The 27,726-nt window shown below is 45.2% G+C and overlaps 1 protein-coding gene across 5 annotated transcripts in view; it reads left to right on the forward strand.

The window, feature by feature from the left end:
- Positions 1 to 3,088, forward strand: part of RPS6KC1 (ribosomal protein S6 kinase C1) — a 92,904-nt gene extending 89,816 nt beyond the window's left edge. For all 5 annotated transcript variants that reach the window (XM_086461877.1, XM_086461878.1, XM_086461880.1 and 2 more), the window contains one exon: positions 468 to 3,088. In XM_086461877.1, coding sequence (XP_086318003.1) covers positions 468 to 578 — 111 coding nt within the window. In that variant the 3' untranslated portion in view covers positions 579 to 3,088. The remainder of the gene's footprint in view (positions 1 to 467) is intronic.
- The last annotated feature ends 24,638 nt before the right edge of the window (positions 3,089 to 27,726 follow it).

Raw genomic sequence — 27,726 nt, forward strand, 5'->3', positions numbered from 1 at the left:
AGTAATATCTTGGTGTTTTAGGACCAACTCACGATTTATGAAACAGAAAGTTACAGACCACTGTCCCTAATGTAGCCATAACGCAGTGGTGTGAGCAAAGGTTAACGTGAAGCAGACGCAGTGTCCAGAGTTCTACCGATGCAGGCTCTGGCTGCTGTGCTCTTTTTTTTTTTTTTTTTAAAATGAGGTTACACTTAAAATGAAGTCCCAATGTGCAGTACTTCAGGGAATTGCATGCTGTGATCAGTCGTCTCTGAAGACTGTAACACTGAGACTCAAGGAAAGGGGAGTCTTCTTCCATTTACTGGATTTTTGGAATTTCAACTATGCTTTCACACTCTTGAAAGTAATTCGTAGAGCAGGAAAACGGTAGGATGTCCCTTACCTTAGACCTTTCTGGAACTTTTAAGCAGTTGTTTTTGTTCTTACTCACTGAATCATATATATATTTCTTTTTTTATATCAAGCTTTTGCAGTTTAATCCTGCGGAGCGTCTTGGTGCTGGTGTTGCTGGTGTCGAAGACATCAAATCTCATCCATTTTTCGCCCTTATAGAATGGGCAGATCTGCTGAGATGAGAGCTGCGTGCCCTCTGAACAAACTCAGGTCAAGTGGACAAGTTTCTCTGACATAGAAGCACCCTGACTTGCTTCCTTTGGATATCCCAATCGATTTGGATGTGGTGACTAAAGGACCAAAAGTGAACACTTTTAACAGGGAACACTGGTTGTACAGGGTGCTAGCTTATTTTTACAGCAACTGGTTGCTACGTGTGTGTAAGCCTTTTCACCAAAGGGTGGTTTGTGATGAAATTCCTGGGCAGCATGTTTAGTGCTGCCAGCTTGTTGACTAGAAACAGGACTGTGCTCCTGGTGCTTTGTCTGATGATGGAAGTGTCTATAGACTGTGCCGGTTGAAAGTGTCTTTTATAGTGTCAATAGACCATTTCCCTATGCTAAGTGCAGCTCTGGGGGGGCAGGGGGGAGGAAGGAGCAAATAATTTATTAATGGTATATGCTGAATAAAATACTAAAATGCTTTATGCAAAAGTTGACACATTAAAAACAATATATCCATTAAAAATTAAGAAAGCTGTTGCATAATACTGTGGAATATGTCTTGAAAATGGCATATCATTTCCCACTGTGGAAAGAGCATATAAAAGGCAAATAATGCTGTCAAGTGTTGTACTTTGTTGGCTGGCAATGTCTGTTTCAAACTCTTGACTCCGTTGTATTTGAGCTACGTGTTGAAGTCACTACAGAAAGGGAAATCTTCTTTTTCTCAGCTGGATAAACACTGCTTTAGCACTCTAATAAGGAGCAAGAAAACATAATGCTAAATAAGTGTATAGATTAGAAAAGGAAAAAACTCTTCTCTCATCACTGCAGCCACCACTTTATCACTTAATGAACTTTACTTCCTCTAAGTGTCCTATTTTTAGCTGCTACTTCAGGAAAAAAACCTCTCTGCTCGTGCTCTTCTGCTTGAGGAAGCTTCTGAACTCTTCTGTTTGTTTGTTAATAGTCTTAATAAATCAAAGAAAGCCTTCACCCACTCTGCTGCTCGAACAGGAAGAAGCCTGGGATTTGCTCATGCCAAATGACTAAGTGACATCTCTGAGCAAACCCTAGTGGGTAAGACTTGGGCATGAGCCAATTAGCTGACCTGTTTGTTTGTTAGAAAGGTCTGGAGAATGGGAGAAGAATATAAGACATGCAGAATATTTTGCTGTGCACTGCTATTGCTGCTAAGCAGCCACGCTTGTATGGGTTTCTGACGTACAAGTGCTGTACGCTGCGATGCTTGTACAGATTATGGATCTGTGGGGTTTTTCCTAAATGTTCCCTTCGCTCTCGCTCTTTTTTTTTTTTCCTTTTTTCCTTTTTCTTCTTCTCCCCAGCTTTATCCGGAGAACAAAGGGCAAATTCCTTTGGGAAAGTGAGGTGACAGCAATGATTATTGAATTTACAACTCAAAAAAAAAAGAGTGCCCCTCCATTTGTATTTTAGCAGTGTATTTTATGGGCACTCCCAAAAGTGCATCTGCACAGTCTCCATCTGTTAGACACCAGGTCGGTGTATTCAAATAAAGTGGAAAAGGAAAATGCTTCACTTAAACAAAGGAAATCTGGAAACTTTTTTTTTCCTTTCTAAATTATTCCACTCCCCTCTTTTTTTTTTCTTTCTTCCCTTTCTTGTGATCACCAGGCCAGCAGAGGGGCTGTAACAACACCGCAGGTTGTAACCAGGTCACTAGTATCACTGCCTACGGAGTGCTGTCCAAGATTACATCACTCTCAGAAACTGTGCTTCAACCCACCACCCTCTGGCTTCATAACAGGAACTCCCTCAGGTGAGCCACAGGAACAACTTCCTGCGCCGAGCGGGTCGGAAATCTCTGATGCGGAGACCAAGCTGATCCAGAGCTTCCTTCCAGCACTGCCCTGGCTGTGACTTTGGAGAGGGCTCGTTGCTCAAGGGAAGCCTCCCTTCCCTCGGCCACCTGACTCCATCCCTGGGGCTCTCTAGCCCAGCCACCAGATAATGTCGTTGCCCGTGTTGATCTGTCCCGTTGCATTTGCCTGGTGATAACTGCAAAAAAAAAAAAAAAAATTTTCCATGTTACTTTAAAACGCTCCCTTGTTCAGGTGGTTGTGCCTGCGTGCTGGTTGCAAGTAAAGGCAGGATAAGATAGCGCAGGAGCACAAGCTGGTTTCTGAGCAGCAGCAGGAAAACGCTGCTCTAGCAGAAACCAGATGACCAGTCACTCTCACTGCAAAGCATTCGGTTTAGTTAATGACACAGAAATATTTATTTTTCAAGTATGTTAGTAATGAGGAAATCTAGATCATGGAGACTAGAAGGATGGGGCACTTGGCAAGACGGCTTGCCAGAAGTCAGCCTTTGAGATGCTTAAAGTTTTCATAACCTTACCAGTGACTCATGTAATGGTTTTGCTAAAGGAAGCACAGTCTGGAGTTAATTGCACAAAAAAATCCTGCTTTTTTTTTTTTCCCTGTAACATGTATTATGTTGTATTGGTGTTTACATGTATTCCTTTAATAAACAAAACCTTTCAAGCCTAATTCAGACCTTGGGTTTCTGAACTTTACATTTAGTTCTTGAAGACAATCCTTCCTACCTAATCAATGGTTTTTGTCCTTGGCTTTTATGACTTGAAGTCTGGATATCTTGGTTTGGGTGCCTCTTAGGAAGCCCTGTGGTGCACATCTCCATTTTGCTGACTGCTAAATAGTGCAAAGTCCATTCCACCTTCCTTCTGTTACACCTAATGGCTGATAACAAAACAAATCAGTGCCATTTTGTTCACAGGAATTAGTGAGAGTCTGTGTAAAACACAGTAAAATAAACCTATAGATTTTCCTGTTCTCCTGTGGGTGTTCAGGTAAGGTAGGTGACACACTTAGGACATCTCAGAGTGGTAGTTCATTGCACCCTGTTGAACCACTCGTTAATGTTTTCTGTGTCCTACTAAGAAAAACTAGGAGACAAAACGTTTGAAGGCTTATGCTGGGTAGAATTGCTGTGAGGTGAGCTGGGGCCTCTGCCCAGACCTACGGAAGAAATTGTATCTCATGAAATACAAGGGGCATAACTTCGTTCGCTTTTAATGGCTGTATTCACAGCTTCTATGCTTGTAGCACAGCTCCTCTATCTCCTGTGAAAATCACCTCTCAGACAGCAGTCACTGTCACGCTGACTCTCCGCGCACCTTTGGGATGCTGAGTCGGCAGGGTTACCTGCACTGGAACATCCACCCGGCTCTTCTCTCCAGTGCTAAACCTGTTCCTTGGTGCGTCCCCGCAGCGAAGGGCACTGGGATGAAGAAGGCTGGGGAGGTCAGCCTTCTCTAAATGAAGCACTCAGCATAACAAGGTACAGGGAAGTGCGAAGTAAACCACTACGGGATTTTTTTTTTTTTTTTTTTGAGTGTGGTGTCATTTGTTTTCTCAAGGACACTGACTAGGAAGCTGGAGAAACACAAACTTCCTCTCTGGTGAGATTTATGGTAGGGATTTTAGCAATAAAAAGAAAAGTACTTTTGTTGATTTCTTTGGGTGGGCTTTGCTGTGAGCTGAACTCTGTGGTTCCTGGCTGCTGTCTGGCCCCATGCTCCGCAGGAGGGGACTTTTACCTGGGCCCCAGCCCATGCCGGCGAGCCGGCCTGCGGCCCCGTCTGCCCATGGCTAAGCACCCCAAAGTCCTCTTCCAGGCAGCAGCGCCTGCGGCTGAAGAGCACCTCTCGCAGCTGGCCCTCAGCTCTGCGTGCCTTCTGAGCCACACGTAGCTTTCAAATCAGGGCCCCGCAGCTTTTTGCAGGGTCTGAGAAGTGGCGTGGACAGGGTTTCTTTGTCTGCAGCAGCGGCCAGTTCAAAGCTCCTCCTTCCCTCGCCTCAACGGCTTGTTGCCTCAGGACAGCCTGTCCTCGCGGCACGGTGTCCTCAGGGTGCAGTCAGAGATGCCACTCGAGAGGCCCTTCGCGTGACCAGTGCCTCTTGTTTCCTTCTGCCATGCCTCTGCCTAGCAGCCCGTGAGGGTGTCGCACCACGGCGCTGCAGGAGGACAGGCGCCTGGGCAAGGGCTGGGGCGCAGCTCCTGCTTACGTGGGCGTGTGTGGGGGCGAGATGGGGGAGCGAGGGCCTTCGCTGAACGGCAGCGGGGCCGCTCTCTGCCACAGCAGGGGCATGGGGTGTGCGTGAGGGGCTCGGGCAGCCCCCAGGACAGGGTGCCTTGTGCGGCTCCAGCTGCAGTTTGGGAAAGGGTGGCAGAGCCAACTCCCAGAGGGGGAATGGGACTTGCTTAAAAGGTGCCGAGCAGCTGCTGCTGGCAGCAGTGGTTTAGACTGGCAGCGCGTGGCCATCTCCTGGGCCGCGGGGCCGGTGGAGGGCTGGTTGCTGCCTGAGCCATCTGCAGGAGCAGAGACAGGGAGCCCTGGCCCGAAGGTGAGTTGTCTTCAAGAAAATTCCAGCTTCTGGAATTTTTGGTGGCAAAGCGGTGGAAGTGGTCCCACCTCCTGCTAGTGCCGTGCGGTGAGATCTCCTGCCTCCCTGCTGCTGGGCAGAAGCAGCTAATCGGGGCGCAGCAGAGAGGATGCTCCAGACTCCCGGCAGTGGGTGATGGCTTAACATGCTGCCCCAACAGGACCTCACCGCCTCTTGGCACACCAGAGGCTCTCCTCCTCCAAAGGCAGCTCTGTCTCCATCTTCAAAGCCCAGGGACCCATCAGGAGGGATTAGAGCTGCTGCCGGAGGGCTGCAGTGGCACCGTGGTGGGCAGGAGGGCTGGGGAAGTGTGCAACGCCGGGCAGTGGGGAATTAGTGTCCGCTTGGGAAGACTGCGGGCGGTGGCCTTGATGCTTTGCTGCTGAGATCCTAAGGTTGGCAAGTTCGGGAAAAGTCCTTCTGGGGGCAATAAGCTAGACAAGCCAATTGGCAAGTGGTGGAGCTGGATAACGATGGGCCAGCCAGGGAAAGAGCAGATGTTGTGGGGGTCAGCAGTCCTCCTCAGCAAAGCCTTGCTAACTGTGTTTTGCTTTGCCTTGGAGACAGTGCTGTTCTGCCTCGGTACAACCTCACCTCTATCAGTTTCTCCCATCCCCTTCCCTGAGCTGAGCCATTTATCCCCAGGGTATTTTCTAGGTTTGCCCAGCTGTCTCCATCCATGTCCTGCATTACATCCTTCAGCCCTGGTCACGGTTTTTCTTACCCTTTCTGTGTCTTCGGTTCTGAAATGTTGCCCCAAAATGCTGTGACCCAGGAGTGGATTATTAGTTGCAGCTGTTATCCCCATGTACTGGTGAAAACAAAGAGAGAGGATTACTCCCACAAAATGAAAGCGCAGGGGTTGTAAAAGCGTTAGGAAATTGCTTACCCCAGCAGCGTGCGAGTAACGAGAGTTTTATGGTACCTCGCGCAGTGGTGGGATAACGAGGAAGGAGCCTCCACGAGAGGGACCAGTGCTGTGCCATGATTTAGAGCGTGGTGCTGGCTAGCTCCGCTCTGCTTGCGGTCTTGCTTGTGCACTGTGGTCTGACATTTGCCAGCTCATAATCTTCCTTTACGAACCAGGCGTGGAGAAGAGCTACTTCAACAGTGTGGACCATGAGCCAAGCGGCATATATCCTTTCTCCAGATTTTTAATTTTTTTTTTACATCTTTCCCCCCTACTCTGCCTCCTTGGGCTCCTTCCTTTCCAGCCTCACGCCTGCTTTGACCTCAGAGAAGTCCCCCGAGACCATGGTGTCCTGCCAGGCCCAGCAGAGCTGAGACCCAGTAAGGCAAAGCGAGAGGTGAGTTCCCGTGAGAAGGACCTTGGCTGCTCCGGCTCCTTGCAGGCACCGTGGCAGGTGCTCTGTGATGGTGCAGACTCCCGAGCTAAGCGGCTTTCTAGGGTAACGTAAGCGCTCAGTGTGAAGTCCCAGCCCCATTAACATCACTGGGAGTTTTCCCATTGACTTTGCTGGGGTCAGGAGCTTGCCCTTCAATTACAGGGAGAAGCCAATTTCATGAAAACAGGTATATAGAGCTTATTTGCTTTCCTGCTTTAAGCATATCCATGTAGTTTCAGCCTCGGTGTTAGAGAAATAACCTTTTTTTTTTTTTTTTTTTAAAATTTATTTGCTATTCTGGCGGGCGCGGTTAATGTTGCTACCCAGTTACTGTCACTGGCTGGGACGAGGTCTCCAACTCTTCTCCCTCAACCCTTGCTGTGCCACTGATGGACTGTGTGAGCCTTGCTGTAAAACAGGGAGGGCATTTTGCTGAGTGGCAGAGATGGGAAGAGTTAGTTAGCGCCTGCCCTGTGTTTTAAGGCTGGGAAGTCTTTGATGAGTGGCGCTGCACATGCCCCGTTAGGGTGACTGGAGCGCAGAGGGCTGAGAAAGGCAGGCATCTGGTTTCCTCATTATTTCTTTTCATAAATAATCCCTTGTCCTTGCACCCTGGACTCTGACAGCATTTAGAACACGTCGGGTGTGCGGTTGTTTTTCCCCCCTCCGAAACTTATTCATTTGGAGAGCGGTTAAACAATAGGGTTTTGTCTAAATCTTTACCAGCGAAATTGTCAGGAGAGATTTCCACCCCCCTCTCCCATCTATCCTCCTTTTGTCTCCTTCAGTCGTCGGGGTCAGGATCCGCCGCCAAACGGAGACCGCGGTTGCTTTTCCAGGCCCCAGATGCCAATATGTGGCAGCATCTGGCTGGTTGGCAGGCGCCGGGGCAGTGGTGCTGGCCGCGCCGCAGCCTGTCATGCGGCGGCAGCGCTTGATGGGCGCCCTGCTTCTTTGAGAATATGGTCCCAACCAAGGAAACGGAGAATAATTAGATCTACTAAAGGAGGTGCATTATCGGGTAGGGCGGCTGCCGTTGGAAGCTGCGCCGACTCCCGGCCCTGGGGTTTTTTTTGTCCTCTTCAGCAGCATCTCGTGTAACCTTACCTTCTTGTGCTGTGAGCATTTCGGGTGCCTTAAGGCATGGAGCTCCTTGAAAGAGAAATACAAATCACTAAAAATGTAGAGATAAAACCCTCTCCTTAGAGGCCATGTGTTTGGCATGGGAAACACATGATAACAGCTTGCTTTAGAAAGGTGACATTTCCACTGAAGGCTGAATAATAAAAAATGCATTCTAAAAGCTGAGCTTTTCTCTCTTTTCTGATATATTAGACTTCTGTAATGAAGACAGCTTTTGGGACCAGGGAATCTACTGCTTCCTTGAAATATAGGCGTGGGAGCTTTCCCTGGCCCTAATGGGTGTCGCATGTGGCTCCGGCTACATTAATGTTGCAGGCACGATTAAAAGGGACTGTCGGTAGCCCTTCACGTGCCATGAATCAAAGCTGTCGTTCCCTAACTTTGCTTTAGCTCAGGCTCGCCCCTGTAGACAGACTTGCCAAGGGTTAAGTCACTTTTAATATTAAGATAGATAGAAAAGATTCTAATACAGGGGTTTTTTGTGTGTGTAGTTTTTTTTTTCCCTCCCTTTTAATTCAAGGCTTTCTGGTGAAGGACTCTGGAGGGATGGGGAAGGAGGAGACAGCCAGGCAGCTTAAAGAGGCCTCTGAGGGTCATGTTGAGCCTGTGCTATTATGTTCCAGCGAGGAGAATAGCTTTATTGACAGACAGCTGTTTGACTCCTGCAGCCGTACAGTATTTGCTGCTGATCCGCATAAATACTGAGCCCGTGTTGACAAATTCCTCGTCAGTGCAAGATAGTTAAACCTGCTTGTTTAATCATTTGTGTGCTCTTACCTCTGCAGCTCTAAAAAGAACAAGCTGCTGTTTTACAGTACAATGCATGAGAAACCTGTAACTGCTCAGAGCTGTTTCATGTGAGGTTTTCAAAGTGTCTTTTTATTCAGACCCTCTTAGAAATATAGTACTCTCTTTTTTTTTATTATGGTTAATTAATTTTTTCTTATTTTCTTTTTTTTCCTCCTCTAAAAAAGGTGTCATTTTTGTTTTTCAAATATAAATTCTGGCAAGCTGGCTTTACAATACAGGTAGCAGATCTCTTGGCAGAACTTAGGTCCTGTCTGCAGTATACCACCAGCACTGGCACGACCCCTTTAGGAGTCCCCCACCTTGGTTCGCAGCACGTGCGCGGAGGCACGTGAGGACGTGTGTTTTGGTTTGGCTTTTCTGGCTCGGGGATATGGAACCTGTGCTACCGGTCGCCTCCTGTCTGTAGCTCACGGGGTGGCTTTTTGACCTCCCTGCCGTTTCACAATAATATCCGCCTTCATACCAGTGTACTATCTTGTCACGTTGTTGTCCTCATCTCTGGAAATACAGTATCTAAAATTAAAGATTTGTTTCCGTTTTGGAAATTTCAGATTGACCTTTGTCACTTAAATAGGGAGAGAGTGGTGTAAGTCAGTGCTCCTGCCACACAGTCAATGGGGAAAAAAAGAAGAGATGTCCTTTGAGACTTTCTTCAGACCATCTTCACAGTGTAGTATCTCTGTGGTCCTTTCAAAATGTTTCTGGAGTACGGGTAATTTTCTATTCAAAAGGTATGTTATCAGGGGTGACCAAAAAGAAGGCCTCACTGAAACGGGAACCTGTTGTTTAGTCAGACAAAAACTTAAAACTAAAACATCAAATTGGTATTTAGAGTGATCGGTCACTGTGTGTTTATGTGGCATTGGAGGAGCTGGATGTTTCTTTCACAATCACACAAAAGGCTGTGGATGCTTGAAGTCATTGGCAAGGGACAAGCTATCTATCCTACGGCTGTAACTACTGATGGAGCTGGACCTGATAGTGCTGCTGGGTTTTGAGACTTTTTATGAGTTTCCTAGTAAGTGCATAGAAAACCAATGTTATCTGACATTTTTATTTTTTAAGTACTAATGTCGGTGTAAGACATTAGCTATAATGAAGGTTTATACTTGTGAAAAATCCTCTGTATCCTATGGAATGACACTTAGCCTGATCAGCTGCCTCTGACAAGGCTGCAGAGATCAGTGTGTGGAAGAAATCAGGTTTCCATTGATTTCAGGGCATACAGGCACTTTTTTGCATTGTTTTAACTAAAAAACCCAGTGCAAGTATACGATCTTATGAACATGGCACAGCTTTGCCTGTTGACCAGGGCAGGCAGCCTCGCTCAAAGCCTAAGCAGCCTGGACAGCTCCTACAGTGCTTCCAAGGGAATTGCCTCCTCCTTCTCTCTCTGTACCGATGCTTCCTGAGGGGTTTCCACTTATTAACCAAGAAATTTATTGAATGTTGTTTTTATTGGAAAAGGCTGCCCGGGGAGGTGGTGAAGTCACCATCCCTGGAGGTGTTCAAAAGACTTGTAGATGTGGTGCTTAGGGACATGGTTTAGTGGTGGACTTGGTACTGTTAGGATAATGGTTGGACCTGATGATCTTAAAGGTCTTTTCCAACCAAAACAGTTTTATGAGTCTATGATTGTTCGTGTGATGACAATTTTGACTCTGAGTTATTTTTCAGCCTTTTTCCAAGGGGACTTGGTTCTGACTTGCCTCCTAGCCACTGAAAGGGTGATTTGCAGCAGAAATTTTGGCTTTCATTCCATTCAAGCATTTTAAAAGCATGTTCCCTTCTTTTTAGTACTTCCCTGTAGCTTGCCTGTTGAGGCTCAAAAGCTGCACAAGTTTATGTGGCTAATGAAAATGTTTCCAGATGAATGAGAAATGTTAAAAACCCCCAACCCTTGGACATAATTAGGAGCTTTGGAAGTAATACAAACTCTTTTGACTCAGGGCTAACCTTCAGCTAGAGGTCTTTTTTGAACAAAACCTTTCCTTCTGTTCTTTATCTTTCATCATTATAGGAGGAACAACAACCTATCTTTACATAATTAATAAAATAGCTCAGTTGGCCACTGAAATAATTTTTAAGTGCCTGACAGCCACAAAGGACAAGTTAGCCATTTTGGGGGACTAAGGAAAGGTAATCACAGAGCTCAGGCACAGTTGGTTGAATCTGGAGTCCTTCAGAGCTGAGTCAGTAGAGCTTCCAGAAAATGGCTGAAAGCAGGTCAGGTTTCTTCAGGTTTCCACCTTTCCACCCTGCTGTTGGTAATATGGCTGTTGTCCCCACTGTTCTTTAAACAGGATTTTAGGCTGTAGGCTATTTTTTTTTTTTTTAGTATAAAAACCAAAACACCAAGGATTCCTGCCAGTGGTGGGGCTGGTATGGCCCTCCTCCCAACCAGGCATGAAATGGACCTGCTGGAGAAGGACACCAAGCCAAAAGGCTGGTGGATGAGAGAAAGAATCCTGTTCTGTGCTCAGAGAGGTACCACTGTTTTGTCTCTATGTTCTGGTCTTGTACAACCCATGTGCAAGCCTGAAGGAAGGAGCATCCCCAGCCTCAGAGAAGTGCCAGTTCAAGTAGCCTCACGTCAGAGGGCCTGAAAAGACGAGGCTGAAGCCACAGGGTTTAGTGCTGTAGATCACGCTGGGACTGGGCACTTCAGTCTCTCCTTGAGATGCTTGATATTTACCAGATGCTTCCCAGCCCAGTGCCACGCTCACCCTAATAAGGAAGGCGTAGACATCCACCACAATTTTCTCACTTATTTTCCTTGTTCTTGAACTGTGCTGGTGTCCAGGTGTCTCTGGGTGGAGTCTCACAGGACAACATACAGCAGATCTGCCCTGAGCAGTGGGTGACCACCACCACAAGCACTCCGGGGAGGCCACTGACATTGGCACCACGTGTACACACCTCTGCCGTCAGGAAGTCCGAGAGGTTTTCTAGCACGGGACAGGACAAGGCTCTTCTGCAGTCATTGGGGAACGAGCATTTTCCTTGGATGTGCGCAGCTCATTTGTTACAACGCAAGCTGTATTCCTGCTGTGCCTCTGTATGCACAACGCTTATTTATTACAGCCCTTAATCAGAGCTGGGTCAAATCCATCTGAGGAAAACATAAATGTGTTACAATGGATTTTTTAGTAATTAAAATGGTAAGTCCTTCTCTGAAGTCTTGATTAAACAGCATTAAATGTCACAATGCTGTGAGAAACAGCCATTATCAACAAAAATCAAACCAGGTATAAACCACTAAAGGAATTTTGCCTGGAGTGGTCAAATTTCAGTGCAAACACAAAGGGTCAACTTGTGACACTTGGCTCCTGTATTCTGCTCGTAAGCATCCCGGCATATTTGCTTTGCTCTCTCTGTCTTTTTCCTCCTCTGTTCCCCTCTCCATATATCAGTGTCGGGGAGTTCAGACATCACAAGGGCTGGTGGTTTTTTTTATTATTATTGTAAAGCCTAATGTGGAATTTCGCATGAGCAACACTCCTTCCTGTCGGCACTTGGAAACTCTTTTGTGTTACGTCCGTCCTTTCTCTGAAGTAATCGCTCAACTATTTCTATCAATAAAAGATTCCTCTCTAGCCCCATCAGATATGTTAGAAAGATTAGCGCAAGATCTGAAGGCCCTGTCCAGCTAAGTTCAACAAAACTTCCGTGGGCTTTAATGTTCTTTTATTTCACTGCAGATATTGCCTGAGGACACAGTATAGGAAAAAGACTCCCAGATATCCCCAATAAATGCAAGATACATGCTCTATAGAGAGGCTGCACACTGTCTGAGTGACACAACTCACGTGAGTGACCTGCCAAGGGACAGGGACACAATGAACAGGAGTCTGTGTGTATCTACATCCTTCTTTTCTATGTTTTTTTAATTAACTTTAAAAACACTACACTGAAGATTTGTCTAAAACTTGTCAGGGTACTGGGAATGGGACTTGCCTCTGCTGTTGGCTGAAAAGACAGTGTGGTTCTTGTCTCTCCTCAGCTGGGGAACTGAGGAGAAAAACCATTCTCAATAAGGCAGTTCAAAAACTTTATCTGGTGCTCAAGATGCCCTTTGGGGGAGGGAAGGTTTTCCTAAAATATTTAAACATATGCCTGAGTAACAATAGGAGAATTTGTTTCCTTTGCTCCCTGCTCAGGAACCGGCACTAGTTGAAGTAGAGCTGAAAGTCCTGACAACTATTAAGAAAACCTTAAAGAACGAAGAAGTGATGACTGTACTGCTTTCCATGTCACCAGCTGCACCAGCTGGAAGTACATATGCAAACTTGAACTTATTTTTGGTGGCTGCTTTGACCTGGCTTCGGGAAACAGGGTGTGAGTCTGTTGGCACTTTCTTGTGGGAGAAAACCCAACTCCTCGGGCTTTCACAGGGGAACCAGCTCCTCCACGAGGTGAAGCACAAGGGATGAAGATGGTTGTTCCTTGGCCTTTCTTCAGTCTTTCTTCAGCCGGACAGACGCTGTAACTCCAGTTTGCCCCATGCAGCCAAGTCTCTGCTCCCTGGGAGGAGGTACATGTAGGCGTCTGCCCACGGCACGACCATCTGACTGCCCCACTCGCTGCCTTGCTCCACGCTGCTGTCTCCTGTAGCTTCAGCTCTAAAAAAAAAAAGTTTACTTCAGTTTGAGGGTATTTTTGTGCACTATCTTCTTTTTTTGTTTTGTTTTTGTTTGACAGCCGTGACAGCCTCTCCTCATTATTATGGAAAATATAGGGTTGGTGGTAATTACTATCCGAGTATGAATGGGAGCAGAAGTGGGCATAGCCTGCGCTGGCCTTTCTTTGACAAGGTATAACTTTCTTCTGAATTTCTGTGTTAATTAATGCTTATTTAAAAACCACTTTAATTGGCAGTAAACACCTTAACTTTTTGTACTCGTTAAAATGCACCCATTGATGTGTGATGGATTTTTTTAAAGCTTAATTAACTTTCTTCCTGTATATATAACCTATAATAATGACAAATACTGGAAACTGCTTTTCCCCCCGCCCCCATTTTTGGCCCTCCCCCTGATATTGCTGTCACTTGGAGAAAAGCTATAAAAATGTATCCTGACTTGGCCAAGACGGGGAAGTGCTCTGGGGACAGGAATTCAGCCCCTCTTGAAGCCCCTGCAGAGGCTGGGGCAGCGGCCGGGATCGACGGGCAGCTGCCCTACCTGTGCCCTGTCCCACACCTGCGGCTGCAGCCCGAGGCGCCCACCCTACACTCACCCTTCTCCCTCGTGGGCAGAAATCGGATCCTTCTCCCATCTTCACTGCGCGTCATTGATGACCATTTCTTTCTTTTTTTAAAATAAAAAATGCTGTGCAAAACTTTTTCTCAGGTAGGCTTGCAGGCCTGCCTGGTCTTCCCTGAAAAACCAAAATCTTTCAGTGAAAATTGAAGTGAAAATTGATTTTCTGCTTCTTTTGCTGTTTGTTTTTTCCTTTTTTTTAAAAAAATAGATTCAGTTGGGTTTATCCACACATGTATGTCTAAGTGCCAAGTCAAAAGAACCAAGGAACCTCTAAAAGTGCTTTTCTCTTTCACCGATTTTCAGCCCACATCTAAGCCACAGAGCAGGATTTAGTGTAAAACTTAGCGCGATGAAGTGAACGGTGATTTCAAGCTGTATTTTTTAAGTGTCTCTGCAGTTTGGACTATGAAATTAGACTCCTGAATCATTTTTGAATGTGGGATGTTGGTACTTTTTGCAGCTATGATCCTCTGTATATAACGGAAATTACTAGCAAGCAGAGTACATTATAGTAATTCATGCAAAATATGCAATTTGCTTGGTTCGGCTGTTACACACAGATCATTTCCCAGTTTTCCTTTGCAATTTCTGGAATATTCTTCTTTAAGGTAGACAAATCAGAAGTTTTAAAATATGGAATCTGGTTTGTGGAGGCACCTATGCAGAATACACTTTAAATGCATGAAGCAATGGTTTAATTTCCAAAAGTGTTTCATTTCCAAAAACTTCTACTATCTTCAGCAAAATGTAAAGTTGCTTAAAATTCCTGGTAAAATGCTCTTCATTCTCCTTTATTCTGTGTACTTTCTTTAACTCAGTCGATAACTGTACTGCTGCCCAGTTCCTTTCTTGTTACCTGTCTCAAGGAGCAATTAGGCTGGCAGTCTAAATTCCCCGCTGCAATAATAAACGTGCCGAGATATTCCCTTCTGCTTTGTAAACTGTTGCGTGGCCAAACTAGCACCAATATTTGATGGCCACTGCATCTTGTCTGCTTTACAGGAACCTGCCACTCTGTGGTGACAGACACGAATCTTTATAGCTGTAGCTTTTTGGAAGTATGTAAATGAGAATACTATCCCACTGGGGGCAACCAATCTTGTTCACCAACTTGTGGGCACTTTTCGGATACCCCCCTGGCTGGTGGTGTTCAGACAAAGACTATTTCTGGCACTCTCATTCCCCCTTGCCTGAATTTGCTCCTTCGAGGAGGCAGGGATCAGGCCTGATCAGGCCTGCGGCTGTGCACACTTAAAGCTATGAAGCTTCCTGAGTTTCTGCTGTGGTTTCAGGTTTTCTGTACGGTTTGGGAATAGAACAAACAAAATATGCATTAAGAACTTGGTTTCTTTCACCTGATCCAAGGACTTAATTAGGGTGACAATATTTAATTATTATTTTAAAATGTCCATACGTGTGGCTAGATGTGGATGGCACGCAGTATCCGAACGTTAGTGCTAACTTTCTTCCTGGGCTGATTTCAAGGCTATCATTAAAATAAAATGCTGCTGCCTGTTAATTTGACCATGTCAATAAATAAAAATGTCCATAACAAGTGTATGAGGCTAATTAGGATTTTATGACCGTGTTGTTCTGGTTGATAGCTGTGCTGCCGGCTTGCTGGGTCTTTATGTTTCAGTGATGTACACCTCATTGATGCAGAACATGTAACACCTGTGGATGCTTTAAATGTTTAGTCCTGGCAATTGGCCCTCACATAATTTCTGGACACAAGAGCTCTGTGGAGCAGACTGCAGGTCTCATAATTAGGCTTTCTTGGTTTAGAACAGCTTTTCCTAAAGGCAAACGTTAAAGCTTCTGTAGTCCTGGTGAAGTTTCCTGAAGTTTGTGAAAAAGGCCAGCATTATTTTCTGTCGCAAAGGGGCCAGTTTATAGCCGTGGGCTGGTTTGGTCCTTGCCTGTGAGGCAGCGCCACCCCCTGCAATAGGATGCTGAAGGCTCCAGGTGCAGCTGCTCTTTCTCTCCCAGATGTCCCAGCAAACACACAGCACTGGTGATGCTGCTGCTTCCTTAGCTTGAGGTGCCACACAGAAACATAGGTACATAGGTGTTCTGCAACAAATCAGTGTTCTCTGAATTGAGTGTCTGTTCTTCACTCCTTTTCAGCATCAGGCCTGCCTGAGAACTGCATCTGTAAAATAAAGAAGCATGAAATAATTTTCTTGTAGGTGGAGTTTCCTGCAAAGTCCAATTAGTTTCAGACTTTGCTTTGAAATGTAAAAGATTATACCCCTCTTACCTTTGTTTAGTTGAACAGCTTTAACTAGATCTGCTTGAACTATTGTTAAAATTTATTGGGTTGAATATAATTATTTATTGTTTTTAAAATCCTGTTAATGTCTTGGTTTTAACAGGATTTTGTGACTGTGGATTGCACAAGCCCATTTGATGCTGTGCTTAACTTGATATATTATCTCTTGCCTGGAGTGCTGGCTCCCAGGCTAAGCCCCGCAGCAGTTTGTGTGCATTAGGAGGGCTGCCCTGTGCTAATGAAGGGGGCAGAGGCACCTCCCAGTGAGGCTGAGGAAGGCTAGCTAGGGTTTCATGGCAGTTGTAGCCACACACCTTGGGATTTCTGTTTTGTGGAAATTCAGCATGAGTGAACAGGTTCCTCCACTTCCTTTTATAAGAACATTAGAAATATATTCTATTAATTCTTTTATTCTGTATTTTAAAACTATTAATCATAGTTTTAAAATAACTGGTAATTAACAGCATAGCGGTGTTACTTATCAGAAAGAAAAAGCAGCTAAGCAACCCAGCTTGCTATCAAATTCAATAAATGAATACAATAAATAATTCCAGCAGTTAGTTCTCCCCATCTCAATCTTGTCATTCTGTAACATTTTGGAACTTAATTTTTCAGAAAAGAGCGTAGTTGTCACGTGAAAATGAAGATGCTACAGGAGACTCTCCCCCTGTATTTCTATGGGATACAGCGGCAGAAATGTATAAGAGAGTAAAGACTAAAGCAGAGAAGAGAGAGAAAGACCTGAATAATTGATTTCCGTGAAAGGTAGGTGTGTTCTGATGAGGAATTCAGATTTTTCTTCCTTGCTTTTTGGCACAATTTCTCTCCTAAAGGATATTTTTGACTTCAGAACAATTTGAGGAAAAAAACCCATGGGGTTCTAGTTTCCACAGTGGCCCCCGAAATGGTGGAAAGCGTAGTCCTGGGCAAACTTGTCCCTGACCTGTGCTTGCCATGGGTCACCCAGCACCTGCCATAGCAACCTGCCATTGGCGCTGGGGGCAGTTTGTTGGTAAGGCTCTTCTGCCAGAGTAATCTCTCATCTTAAAATAGTATTTCCAAATATGAAACCCATATTGCTCCTTCTGCAAACTGACTTGTGAGTGTACAATGAGAATTGTTGGATTGAACGGGTCAGCATTGTTCAGGAACCCGATTTGGAAATCTTGGGGTCACCAATGCCACTAATTTTTCAGATTTTTGCCAAAGCAAACTGGTAAAAATTTTGATTTTTGAAAACTGGAATATAGTGGTTTCCAGATTCTTTACATAATCCCCTTTAAAAAACCCTCTGCCACATGCTAGGAAGACAAAAGCAGAAAACCGGAGTGAAAGGTAAAAGCAAAAAAAACTTGGATCTTTTACCAAGTAACTTCTACCAAAATGAAAAATTTCTATAAAAATTTATTTTGTTTAACAGGCCATTTTGATTTGATTATTGTTTTTATCTTTCAACGGCAAGTTATTTACTGTTTTCTTTTCTCCTCATTGTGTGGCCCCAGGCCTTACTGAATGTGTTCTATTCAAACCCTGCTCTGAAGACAGAAATATTAATTTCCACATGGGCTTTTCTATAGAACTCATCACTATGGTAACTGAATGTTTCATAAACATTAATGAACTTATTTTCACTGCACTGCAGTGAGGCATTGGGTGGTAGTATTATCCCCATTTCAAGATGAAGAACTGAGGCAGAAAGAGATTAAGTACAAAAGTATTCACTAATTTTAAGTTCCCAATCTGAGATGCACGGTCTGATTTTTCAGAGGACTTAGCGTGTTATCTGTTCAAAGCACAGCTCCCATTGCCTTCGCTTGCAGCTGTGAGTTCAAATTTCTTTGTGCTTTCTTTACTTGGTTAGAGACTGCTTTAATCCTGTTCTTACACGACCTTTTTAATTTCTTTCCCCCAAGATAATCAAAAGGAACTGAAACTTACTAGGTACTGGCCACGTAGTCTTTCTACATATTAACTGAAATGACAATAGTTTACATAATTTTATTCCTACACCAATTCGTAGCTTTGGTGTAACAACTAAAACAAGAAATTACTTTATCCTGACTTCTTAAAGATTAGAAAGTAATTTGGTCTGGTAGAGTTTATTTTTGGTTTTCATGAAAGAGAGCAGAACTCCTGGGAGCCACTTGTTTTGAGGGTAACCTGCAGGCTGCTGATGTAGCTACAAACAGTTAAGCTGGCGTTTGGAATCGTGGATCTTTATGCAGAGTCACTCATTTGAAAAATGAATCCTGCCCTCCCTGAAAACGAAGATACCAAGCGAACAAACTAAATGTGTTGGATATATTTTGTTACGTGGGATTTTTCAAGCAGGCGAATCAAGCATCTTGTTTCAAACACACCTGGGCTTTGGCAAAATTCAGATTCGCAGTCATTGACCTGCAGACGTCCCCCTGCAAGGGGGGGGATCTATCAAGATCAATTTCTGTCTTCTGTCTTTAGGCAGTGGGACTTTATAGTATCTTAGGGTATCTTGAAAAGCCAGGCCTTAGTTTGCATCAGAATATGTCACTTGGACTCATGGCTCCCTTCGTTTAGAATAATTTTGCAGGCTCCTGTCCCATTCTTTCTTTTAGACCTACAAGTTGCAAAAGTTTACAAATGCAAAGTTTGCTCTCAGATCTGAGATTTACTTCTGGAGCAAATTTTGTAGATGTTTTTCTGAAGCAGTGGTTTAGAAAGCAAACACTGACCCCATCTTAACCACAGAGGTGCAAACAGGCTACTGTAATATTGTGTTGTTGAATTTTCCTTCCAGTGCCGAATGAGAGCTTGCCCTTTTCCTCAAATCTCTCCCCGATTGAGAGATGAGTGAGTCAGTAACTACAATATCCAACGGCTTCACCAAGTCGAGAATGTGATGTCTGTGTAATAACACTCAATTTTGCACACTTCAAATCCATTAGTAGCAATTACCTTACCTGAGGTGTTTTGAGTTAGTTTTAGCACAGCATTCTTGCAGTTGGTAGATAATGAGCATAATAATGTATACAGCATTTTCAAGTCTCTGGTTTTAGCCACAATAATGCCATTAGGATTCTATTTAGCAAATATGTGCTTCACACAAAAAGTTAAGACTTTTTTGTTCGTGTTTCCCTCCCCCCCACTTTTTCTATTGCACCTCACGTCCTATCCTATGGAGCACTGGCTTTCCTGAAAGAGCAGAAAAGTGTTTTATCCACCGCACTTGTGCAAAGGCAGTGGGGCCCAGTACATTGAGCACAAAATGAGGGTGCAGGAGAGAAGGGTTTTTCTTTAGCCCTGCTGCAGCCTGCTGGGCTCCCCTGGGCAAGCTGCGTGTCTGTGCTCTGCTGTGTCCTCTTTGCTGAAGCGAAGAGGGTGCTGACACCCTTGCAGCACGCTGCAGCAGCTGTCCTGCTCGCACCAGCATAGGCTGCGACACTGCCGAAGCCGCTGGTGGACTGCACGGTGGTAAGAAAAGCAGGTGGGCTACGTGATGGTGAGAAATGCAGGCGTTGCAGCACCTTTCACTGGGGATGCTGCCTCAGTCATCTGCGCTGGGAGTCCTTGGGCGCTGCAGATGTGCTGTGGCTCCCCTGCCCCACTGACCACTTTTTTTTTCCCTCTTCAGGAAGAGAAGTTACAGCCCGTATGGGGAGTTACAGCTGAGAGGAGCCCAGCTTGGGCCTGGGTGATAATAAGGGCTGGATGGTAAAGCAAAGGCGGCTGCAGTGCATGTTGGCCCATGCCTGCTTTTTCCCAGAAGTCAATGATGTCAGACAGCTCTGATTTGGGTGGGATAACCTTGCCCTCTCTCTGGGCTGAGGAGCCACCCCAGTACACGGTGGGGTGTATGTAGGCCCTGCTGTCCTCGTAGCGACATTACTATTTCAGGAAAGCTTTGGGTTATGAGAACCAGTACTCCAGATTTTCCTTCCCTGTGCCCACTAAATGGGAAAAATAAGAATTCTGATTTTTGGCTATCTTCTGAACCAAATGATACTGCTAAGAAGCTGTTTTGCTAAGAAACAAGGTTTCTTTGGTTTTATGTTTCCAAAGAATTCCTTACCAGAGAATGAGAAAAGATTTGGGGAGATATAATTGATGCCTTTGTAGATGTCGCTGCTAAGGTCTGTGGCACAGATCTTATCAACATGTTAAAAATAGCTCTAAAATGTTACAGAAGTCCTCTTGTATTAAATTGGACAAACTCAAGAAGCAAAGAGTACTTGGGCAGCCACACAAAATATTTTGGAGAACCGACTTGTATTTGCAGTTGATGTCTTTAGAAACAGACAGAGTAAGAGCTTCAAGAGCCTTCTCTGTTTTAAAAGGGAACACATGAACACGTCTTTGGCAGATGTGCACCTTCTCTCCAGCTCTTTCACACTTTTGAAAAAGCAAACTGATTTTTCTGGCATTGAATTGATTTTCTCACTTTCTAGTTGCTCTGGCACATTGACTGTACACCCAACCAGTGTCTCCTCTTGCTCCATAAGCACATATTCATAACACTGGGCATCCTGTACTAGATGGAGAGTGGTGGAGAGCTGTCCTGGTAGCGCACAGCAGCAAAAACTAAGCTGAATTTTTGCATCCCATAGACAATGACAAAATAATGGAAAAGCTGCATGAAGATAACAAAGTGGTTCTGGTTGTGGGGTGGGTAGGGTGAAGGGGAGCAGAGCGTGTCTCCCCTCCTCTGCTGCTGCCCCTTCTTCCCGATTGCAGGGCTGCCACGTAGCCAGTCGGGCTGTGACTGCCGGTTCCTGGGGCTGAGGTGTTTGCTCACCACCTCCTGGCCCCTTCAGCTGCGAGAGTGACTGTCACCTCCATCCGTGTGCTGCCCCGGATGTCTGCTTACTTGACAGCAGAGCCCAAAAGCTGACCCCATCCACAGCCTGCAAACTGAAGGGGAGCCGAAGGAGGCAGATATCACCTCTCAGTCACAACGTGCCCAGGCTGCTCCGGGGGCAGCACAGCAAAGCGCTGGCCCTGATCTTCTTGCATTGCCATCACCTACCCTGAAATTAGTAACAGCACGTCCAAGGTTAGTGGCAAATTCAGATACCCAAGTTACAGGGGAGGAGGGTGAATAAAGGACAGTGATTGTGTACAGTATAAGCGATTGCCTTAGACAATGTGTGACCTCTGAATTAAAAAGACAAGGATTAGCGAAGAGCTTTTTGCATTATTGGGTCCATTTACTAAAAGCTTTAGTCCTAATTGTACGGTACCACATAGCTTTAACTCGAGCACATATTGGTTTCGTAACCTGATCCCCACATAAATCACAGTCGGTGAGAGCAGAACAATTAGTGCCTTAATCTACTGGTACTACACAGTATCTTTAAATCTGAATTTTCCTGATCATTACGGGTATTACAAGAGTCAATTAATTTGTATTTCACACAAAATGTAATTAAATCCCACAATAACCTGACTGTGAAATGAAAGTGGGTGTGTGTATGGGAGGTGTGGGGGGGAATGGGATGAGGAGCATGGGGGGGGCAAAGGCCTTTCCTCATGGAACTGCCATCAAACATCATGGCGTGCCATCGACCGTGGCAAACTGCCTCCTCTTCAACTTTATAAAGTACAGAAGTGTTGAGGTGAGGTGGTCGTGTTTCCTAATTTCACACTGAGGAGCCGTGTGGTCACAAAAAGTGTTTGCCGTTGCGGACTTCCAACGCAGCCTGCAAGAAAAGCGTACTGTGTTTGCTAACCCGTTTAAGTGCTTGGGAAAGAGGAAGGCCTTGATGTTGCAAAGAGCCCAATGCCTGTAGTTGGTCACCTAAGGGAATCCACTTATGACTCTATTACCCAGTAAATTAGCAGAGTGGTTCAGTCAGGTATATTTATCATGAAGAGAACTGAAGATAATTAATACACTGCATTGAATGCAAATTGCACCCACAGCACTTATCTCATTTTCAATTAGCGCAAATGTTACAGCACTGCAGGCTTGTTATGGTTTTACCATGGGCTGGGTAATTAATTTCTGTGAGCTACATATCAGACACCTGATAATGCCGTTTATTAATAAATGTCACCCCAGGTATCTGTTAGGAGAGGTAAATAAATGTTCAGTTGTCTGCCCTGTGCAAATCTATTCTTACACCTCATTGCATCTTTTCACTTGTTTGTTTATCAAGGAGAATGACTACGGAGATTACAATGGCAAACAAAGGAATACGAGGAACAATAATCTGTACCCAAAAGCGATGTTTCTCTCTGAGACGGCCCCACTGCCGAGGACAGGACCCGTGCTGCCGCCACCGCCGCGCGTCTCCCTCCTGCCCAGGGGCCACAGCGGTGGCCTGCTGAGGTAACCCTCCCGCCAGGGCCACCCAGGACCCATGAGAGGAGAAAAGCTGAAGTGCCCTCCAAATCCTCCACTTTCAAGGAGTTTTCCATCCACTTATTGGTGTATATGTCTGTCTGTGACTCCCTCAGGGCATTTTAGCTGCCCCCTGCCAGAGTCCATGTTTAAAGCTGTAATGGCTGACATCCACACACCTCCCTACAGCATTTAGGCTCATTAGCTCCTGACGTAATTTCAGGTAGGTTTTTTTTTCCATTTCCTCCTAAAACTCCAGAAGAGGAGGGTGGGCACAGGTGAGCTCCCTGGCTTGTCTCCGTCCTGCAGGGGCCATGGCCCCTGGCAGAGGTGAGGGTCCCTCCGGCTGCCTCAGGGCTGGGGGCGGCAGGCCATGGCCTACGCCAGGCGTTTTCGGAGGTCTCTCCTCACCTCAGGAACAAAAAGAATGATTATAGCGAAAATGAAGCAGCTGCATATTCTCTGATCTGTCCCAGGCTTTGGGAAAAGAGAGGAGTGGGAGGCGGTGTGATTTTGACAGACCGACGGAGGATAGAGCTGGGTAAGGCCCTTACGCAGGAATATGGGGAGGTCAGGAAACACCATTTCCCCCAGCCCCTGTGCTTTCTTCAAGTGGGTGGATCACACGTGGCAAACTTTATGGCCAACTCCTGCTTTCAAAAGTTTCAACGTGAGTCTCATCACCTTTGTGAGGAAAGGTTCCTTTTTTTTCTCTCATTGGATTTTGAAATTTCAGCAAGTCACACTAACAAAAATAGTTGAAAATGCTCCAGCTAAGCTGAACTTTAAAAAAAAAAATCAGTTCACTGAAATCTTAGAAAGGCTGTTAGGGTTGGAAAAGGCATGTGGTTGAACACAACCTGTTGTGACTTTTAGCTTGTGTGCCAACTTCTTTCACTGGGTCTGTTCAAAGAGGATCTGCTTCTCTTTTGGTTTTTGCAGCAGAGACCTGTGCCACAGGCACTAGTGGTGGCTTTGGTGATCCCTCTCCCCAAGGAAGATCAGAAGCAGGTAGCTGCAGTCACTTTAAAGAAGCTTTGCTTAATCTTTCTTAGACCACGCAGGCCTGATCAAATTAACACAACCTCCACTATGTGGGTGCAATTCTGCTGATAGAAAGATGCTTTATGTTAGTGATTCCTTGCTGCAAGTACCGAACCAAGGCAAGTAGAGCTGTACTGTATAAATACTTTTATTCTGGTGTACATTAGGAGTTGTGCTAGTTTGAATACACTGGAAAAATAAATACCTATAACTGACTCTTAAATTAGTAGAGAGCCGAGTATGGAACAAGCGTCAATCTTTCCTGAAGGTGGAGAGTATTCACACCAAAAAATTAGGTGTAATACAACACCTGATTCCCCAGACATGGATGTATTTAGAAATAGCTGCATTATGATTGACTTAGAAGTTAGCTACGGGGAAAGAAACCTCTAACAAATAGTCTTGCCACAATAATTTAATCAGTGTGAATTCCAGCAAACACTGCTCTTAAGCGAAGTGCTTTCATCCCTTGTGCAGTTCCTCATTATATTTCCTAGTTTTTATACAGTAAATAATTTCCATGTGTTCGCTGGTAGCGTGACCTACCGTCTTATCATCGTCTGCTGTGATCTTTTCAGATTGCAGGACTCAGAGATAGCTCACTGTTTGAAGATGGGATTTACAACAATGCTTTAAAAATACTGCAGCACTTAAAAAATCAATTAAAAGAAGTCTTATTTGGATTAAGGTTCATACTCCAGAGAAGAACATGTGATTTTAAAGGCCAAATGACCTGCCAGCATCCTTTAAAACCACATTTACTATGCTGTGAAGAATGTATAAACTCTCAGTTTAAACAATTATCATAATATCCATGCTGAGGATCTGGCAAGGTATGGAATTAATGCAAATTCCTTATTTGAACAAGAACAATATATACGATAAAAATAGTGATTGTGGATGCACTTCAGAATCTGGGTGAGACAGATTTGGTTTCTCTCTGGTCAGATCCAGATTAACTCTCAGGCATGACATGTCCGACACGAACTGCTGACCTGAGTGTGTGCCCTGCATGTCAGCTCCCCCTGGGTAGCCACCTTGCCCTGGGAGGCAGAGTGCAGCCGGTGCCAGAGCTGTGCCAAGTCAACCATACCATGCCGACCAGGCTTTGGCTTTGCTGCTGGGACTGGTGCTACCTGCAGAGAGAGGTTCTGTCACGGGGAACAGGCATTGTGGAAAAAGTCCTCCAGGAAGGGAACCTGCACCATTTGTCAGAGCATTCTGGTGGGATAATGCAGCAAAACAAGGAGATTTTTACTGGGAGAGAGGCTTGGGAAAGGCTCGTTGGTGGCTTGAGGTCAGTAGTGAGATGATGGGGAGTGACCTCACGTGGCTCATCCCCATAACAGCCAGCTTCCCGCACCCTGTGATGAGCCTTGTACCTGTGCATCAGTCATGCGTTGATTTCCTTTCCCACCTTCCTGCCAAGGGAGAAGTGGGTCTAATGGAGTATCTTGATTTTGTGTTTCTGATGTTATTATTTATGTGAGTCAGAGAAATACGCCTTATGATGGAGGGGAAGTTTGGTGAAGGTTTGTGTTCCCTGAAGATGTTCTATCCACAGGCTAAGGGCTCTGGACAGATGTGTGTGATTCTTTCTGCAGAGACCTCATAGGGCTAGTGGAGCGAATCTGTCAAACGTTTCCTTAGCTGCAGCTTTATACAAATTGTTAGATGTGACGAGGATGATAAGAACGAAGACCATGAACTCAATTAGGAATTCCATGGGAAGCTGGTGCCAGGCCCAACGCCAGGTTTGATATGCCTTTGTCACTGAAGAGATGCATTGCAGCAGTAAATGAAGTTTTCTAAGCATGAATGCTGCGTGCTTGCATATTTCAAATGACTATAGTCCAGCTGAGAAGTGACAGAGCCATGAATAACGGAGACAAGGTCATCACCTGCCAGGGTGGCAGAGAGCCTCCTAGCCAATGGACAGAATAAGAAGTGTTACTTGCAGAGGCTGCTGTGGGAAAACTTAGCATCAGTAGCAAATCCAAGAGCACTCCTAAATTATGAAACAAACACACCGATTGTGGAAATGCACCCTCATGCCAGGCATAGTGCACTCAGGTGACAAGCTCTTAAAGATGCTTTCCTGTCTCCCATCTGTCTTACCTCTGTTTTGCTCGGATTTAACCAGCTGCTTTTCTTCCACTGCCATGTTGGCAGTAGCAGTGTGTGTATACATACACAGAAACTTAGGTATAGCTGTATTTCACCTGCCTGTTTCTGGCAATTCAGTCCATGCCATCTCACCTAGTGGCTCTGTGTAGACACAGGGAAGCATGACAAAGAATAGAGATCAAGAGTCCACGGGAGAGAGAAGTGTAGTGGTGGAGATAACATTTTTTTTCACAAGTCACGGGGTGTGTCCCAGCAGGAATGACTCAATTTTAGTACATTACCCTGGACTTCTGCCACCCATCAGGAGAGACAGCAATATCTCATGGTTAATGCTGAAGTCAAGGAGGATGAGGATGGATGTCTGCCCTCTCCCCACTGACAGGAGGGCGTCATCCATCAATGCCACTCGAATAGCTCCAGTTCCACATCCTGGCTTGAATCCAGACCATGCCAGATCTAAAAGATTCTCTTCTAGCAGGTTTAGTCCAAGCTGCCCTTTGGCTAGCAGGTGTAGGAGCTTTCCTGGGAATTGGGAACCCTCTTTGGATGTTAATTAGGAAGAACTTGTGTCTGCAGGGTAGATTTCCTCGAGGCTGGGTGACAGTCAATTCCCAACATGTTGGTAATTCTCAGTTGGTGTTCTCTGGCTCCCCTCTTTCAAGACTTCAGTCTTCTGGGTTGGGCTCTGGAGCAATCCTGGACAGATGGCAGTGTGAGGAAGCCAGACAGTGTCGCCAGGTTAAATCCAGGACAAATGGATACCAAAACAGAGCAAGTTCTGAGGCGCAGCCACTGCAGCCAAAAGCCCTGCCCTGTCAACACATTGGTAAATGCCTGTTCCTCCGATCAGCTGGGTGAGAGCACTTTCTAGGATTTTAAAATGAAAAGTTTGGCAGATGTAAAAGAATGCCCTTGCTTTTTCATGGGATGGGGGGGGGGGAGATGATGAGGAGTGAATGGGAAGCATTTACAGAAGACATAACTGTTTGGTCTTTGGATCCCGTAATGAAGCTGAGTGCTGTTCCACTTATGAGGAAGTGACAGGTCCCTCCTGTTAACTAAGCTGTAGGACTATGGGAGAGGATGGCATTGCGTGCAGTCCTCAGTACTATCTCCCTTGGAATGAGTGAAAACCGGAGGTCCGCTATGATACTCTCAGTAGACGTACGTACTGATGTGGGCGATACCTGCAGCACGCAGCGGTGGTCCTGGCCCCGGGGTGGTGCTGGTAACTGCATGGATGCCCCGTCCCCAGGCCGGTGCTACACAGCAGAGGCGAGGAGTGCTGGCTTGCACCACATCACCCACGCCAGCGGCACCCACTGCTCCATTGCGCTCTGCCCTGCCCTGCAGCACACTCAGCCGACTGTGGCTGTGCTCGGCTGCTGCGGAGGCTGGGTGAGCCCAGATCGCACCTCTGTGCAGATCAGCGTGTGCTGAAGTGCCTTGGGAAGAGAATTACAGAGAACAGAAAGCCTGTTGGCTGCCTCGATTTTGCTCCCTATGATTATTTATGTCCATGTGTGAGATTTCTTTTGGCTCCTTGGTTACTTCTGGATGTCAATACTGTAATGGAGGTCCGCGGTGGTGGTTACTATTTACTGCTAGGTTGGGACCAAATGCTCTTGGCACTGAAGGAAAATAAATACCAATAGCCTGAATGTGCGACAAGTTTTTCCTACCTGCCTTGTGGGTTTATGTCAAAGTCTTTAAGTATTTATGTTCCAGTAGTTTTTCTGTAGCTACCTGTAATTACATGTTTATATTCTTACAAATGCAGATTTACATTTACCTGTGTTTCAAGATGATTAGTGGGTACCAAGCAACTGATTACACTTGCAGCCAATCGTGTGCCATTAACAGTGAAAAATGGCAGGCATTGTTGTTTCAAATCTCGTTTGGTTTGGCAAGGGTACAATGGTAAAAAAATAACAGCTAAATCAATTGCTTGAATAGACAGGCTTTTTCACCCTCAGGCATCTTTATCAGCACAGTTTTGATTAATATCTGTACACTGACTGGCATGTTCCTAGTGCCTTTAGAGAAAATTTAATAGGCTGTTCACTACTTTTCACAAAAGAGTAGATTTTAGAAAAAAAAATTTACCTAATTTTTGTGTTTAGAGGAAGTCAGTCAAAGTTGATAAGCCTCATATTTGACCCACAATCTGAAGAATTATTTGCAGAGTTTTGTGAGCTATTTAGTTTTCCAAATTACAACACTGTCTGTGTTTATTTTTATTTAACAAACAAAAATTCCAGTGAAGTATTGTTTGCCCCACTACAAACAGGTCAGAGTTCATAATAAGCACACATGTAATGAAGGTGAACTAATATTAGCAGGCAGAGGAGAGGGTTAAATGTTTAATCTGAAACTGAGTTCTTGGTTAAAACATG

This window comes from Leptosomus discolor, chromosome 2 (assembly GCF_034619465.1).
Source record: "Leptosomus discolor isolate bLepDis1 chromosome 2, bLepDis1.hap2, whole genome shotgun sequence".
Lineage (NCBI taxonomy): Eukaryota > Metazoa > Chordata > Aves > Leptosomiformes > Leptosomidae > Leptosomus > Leptosomus discolor.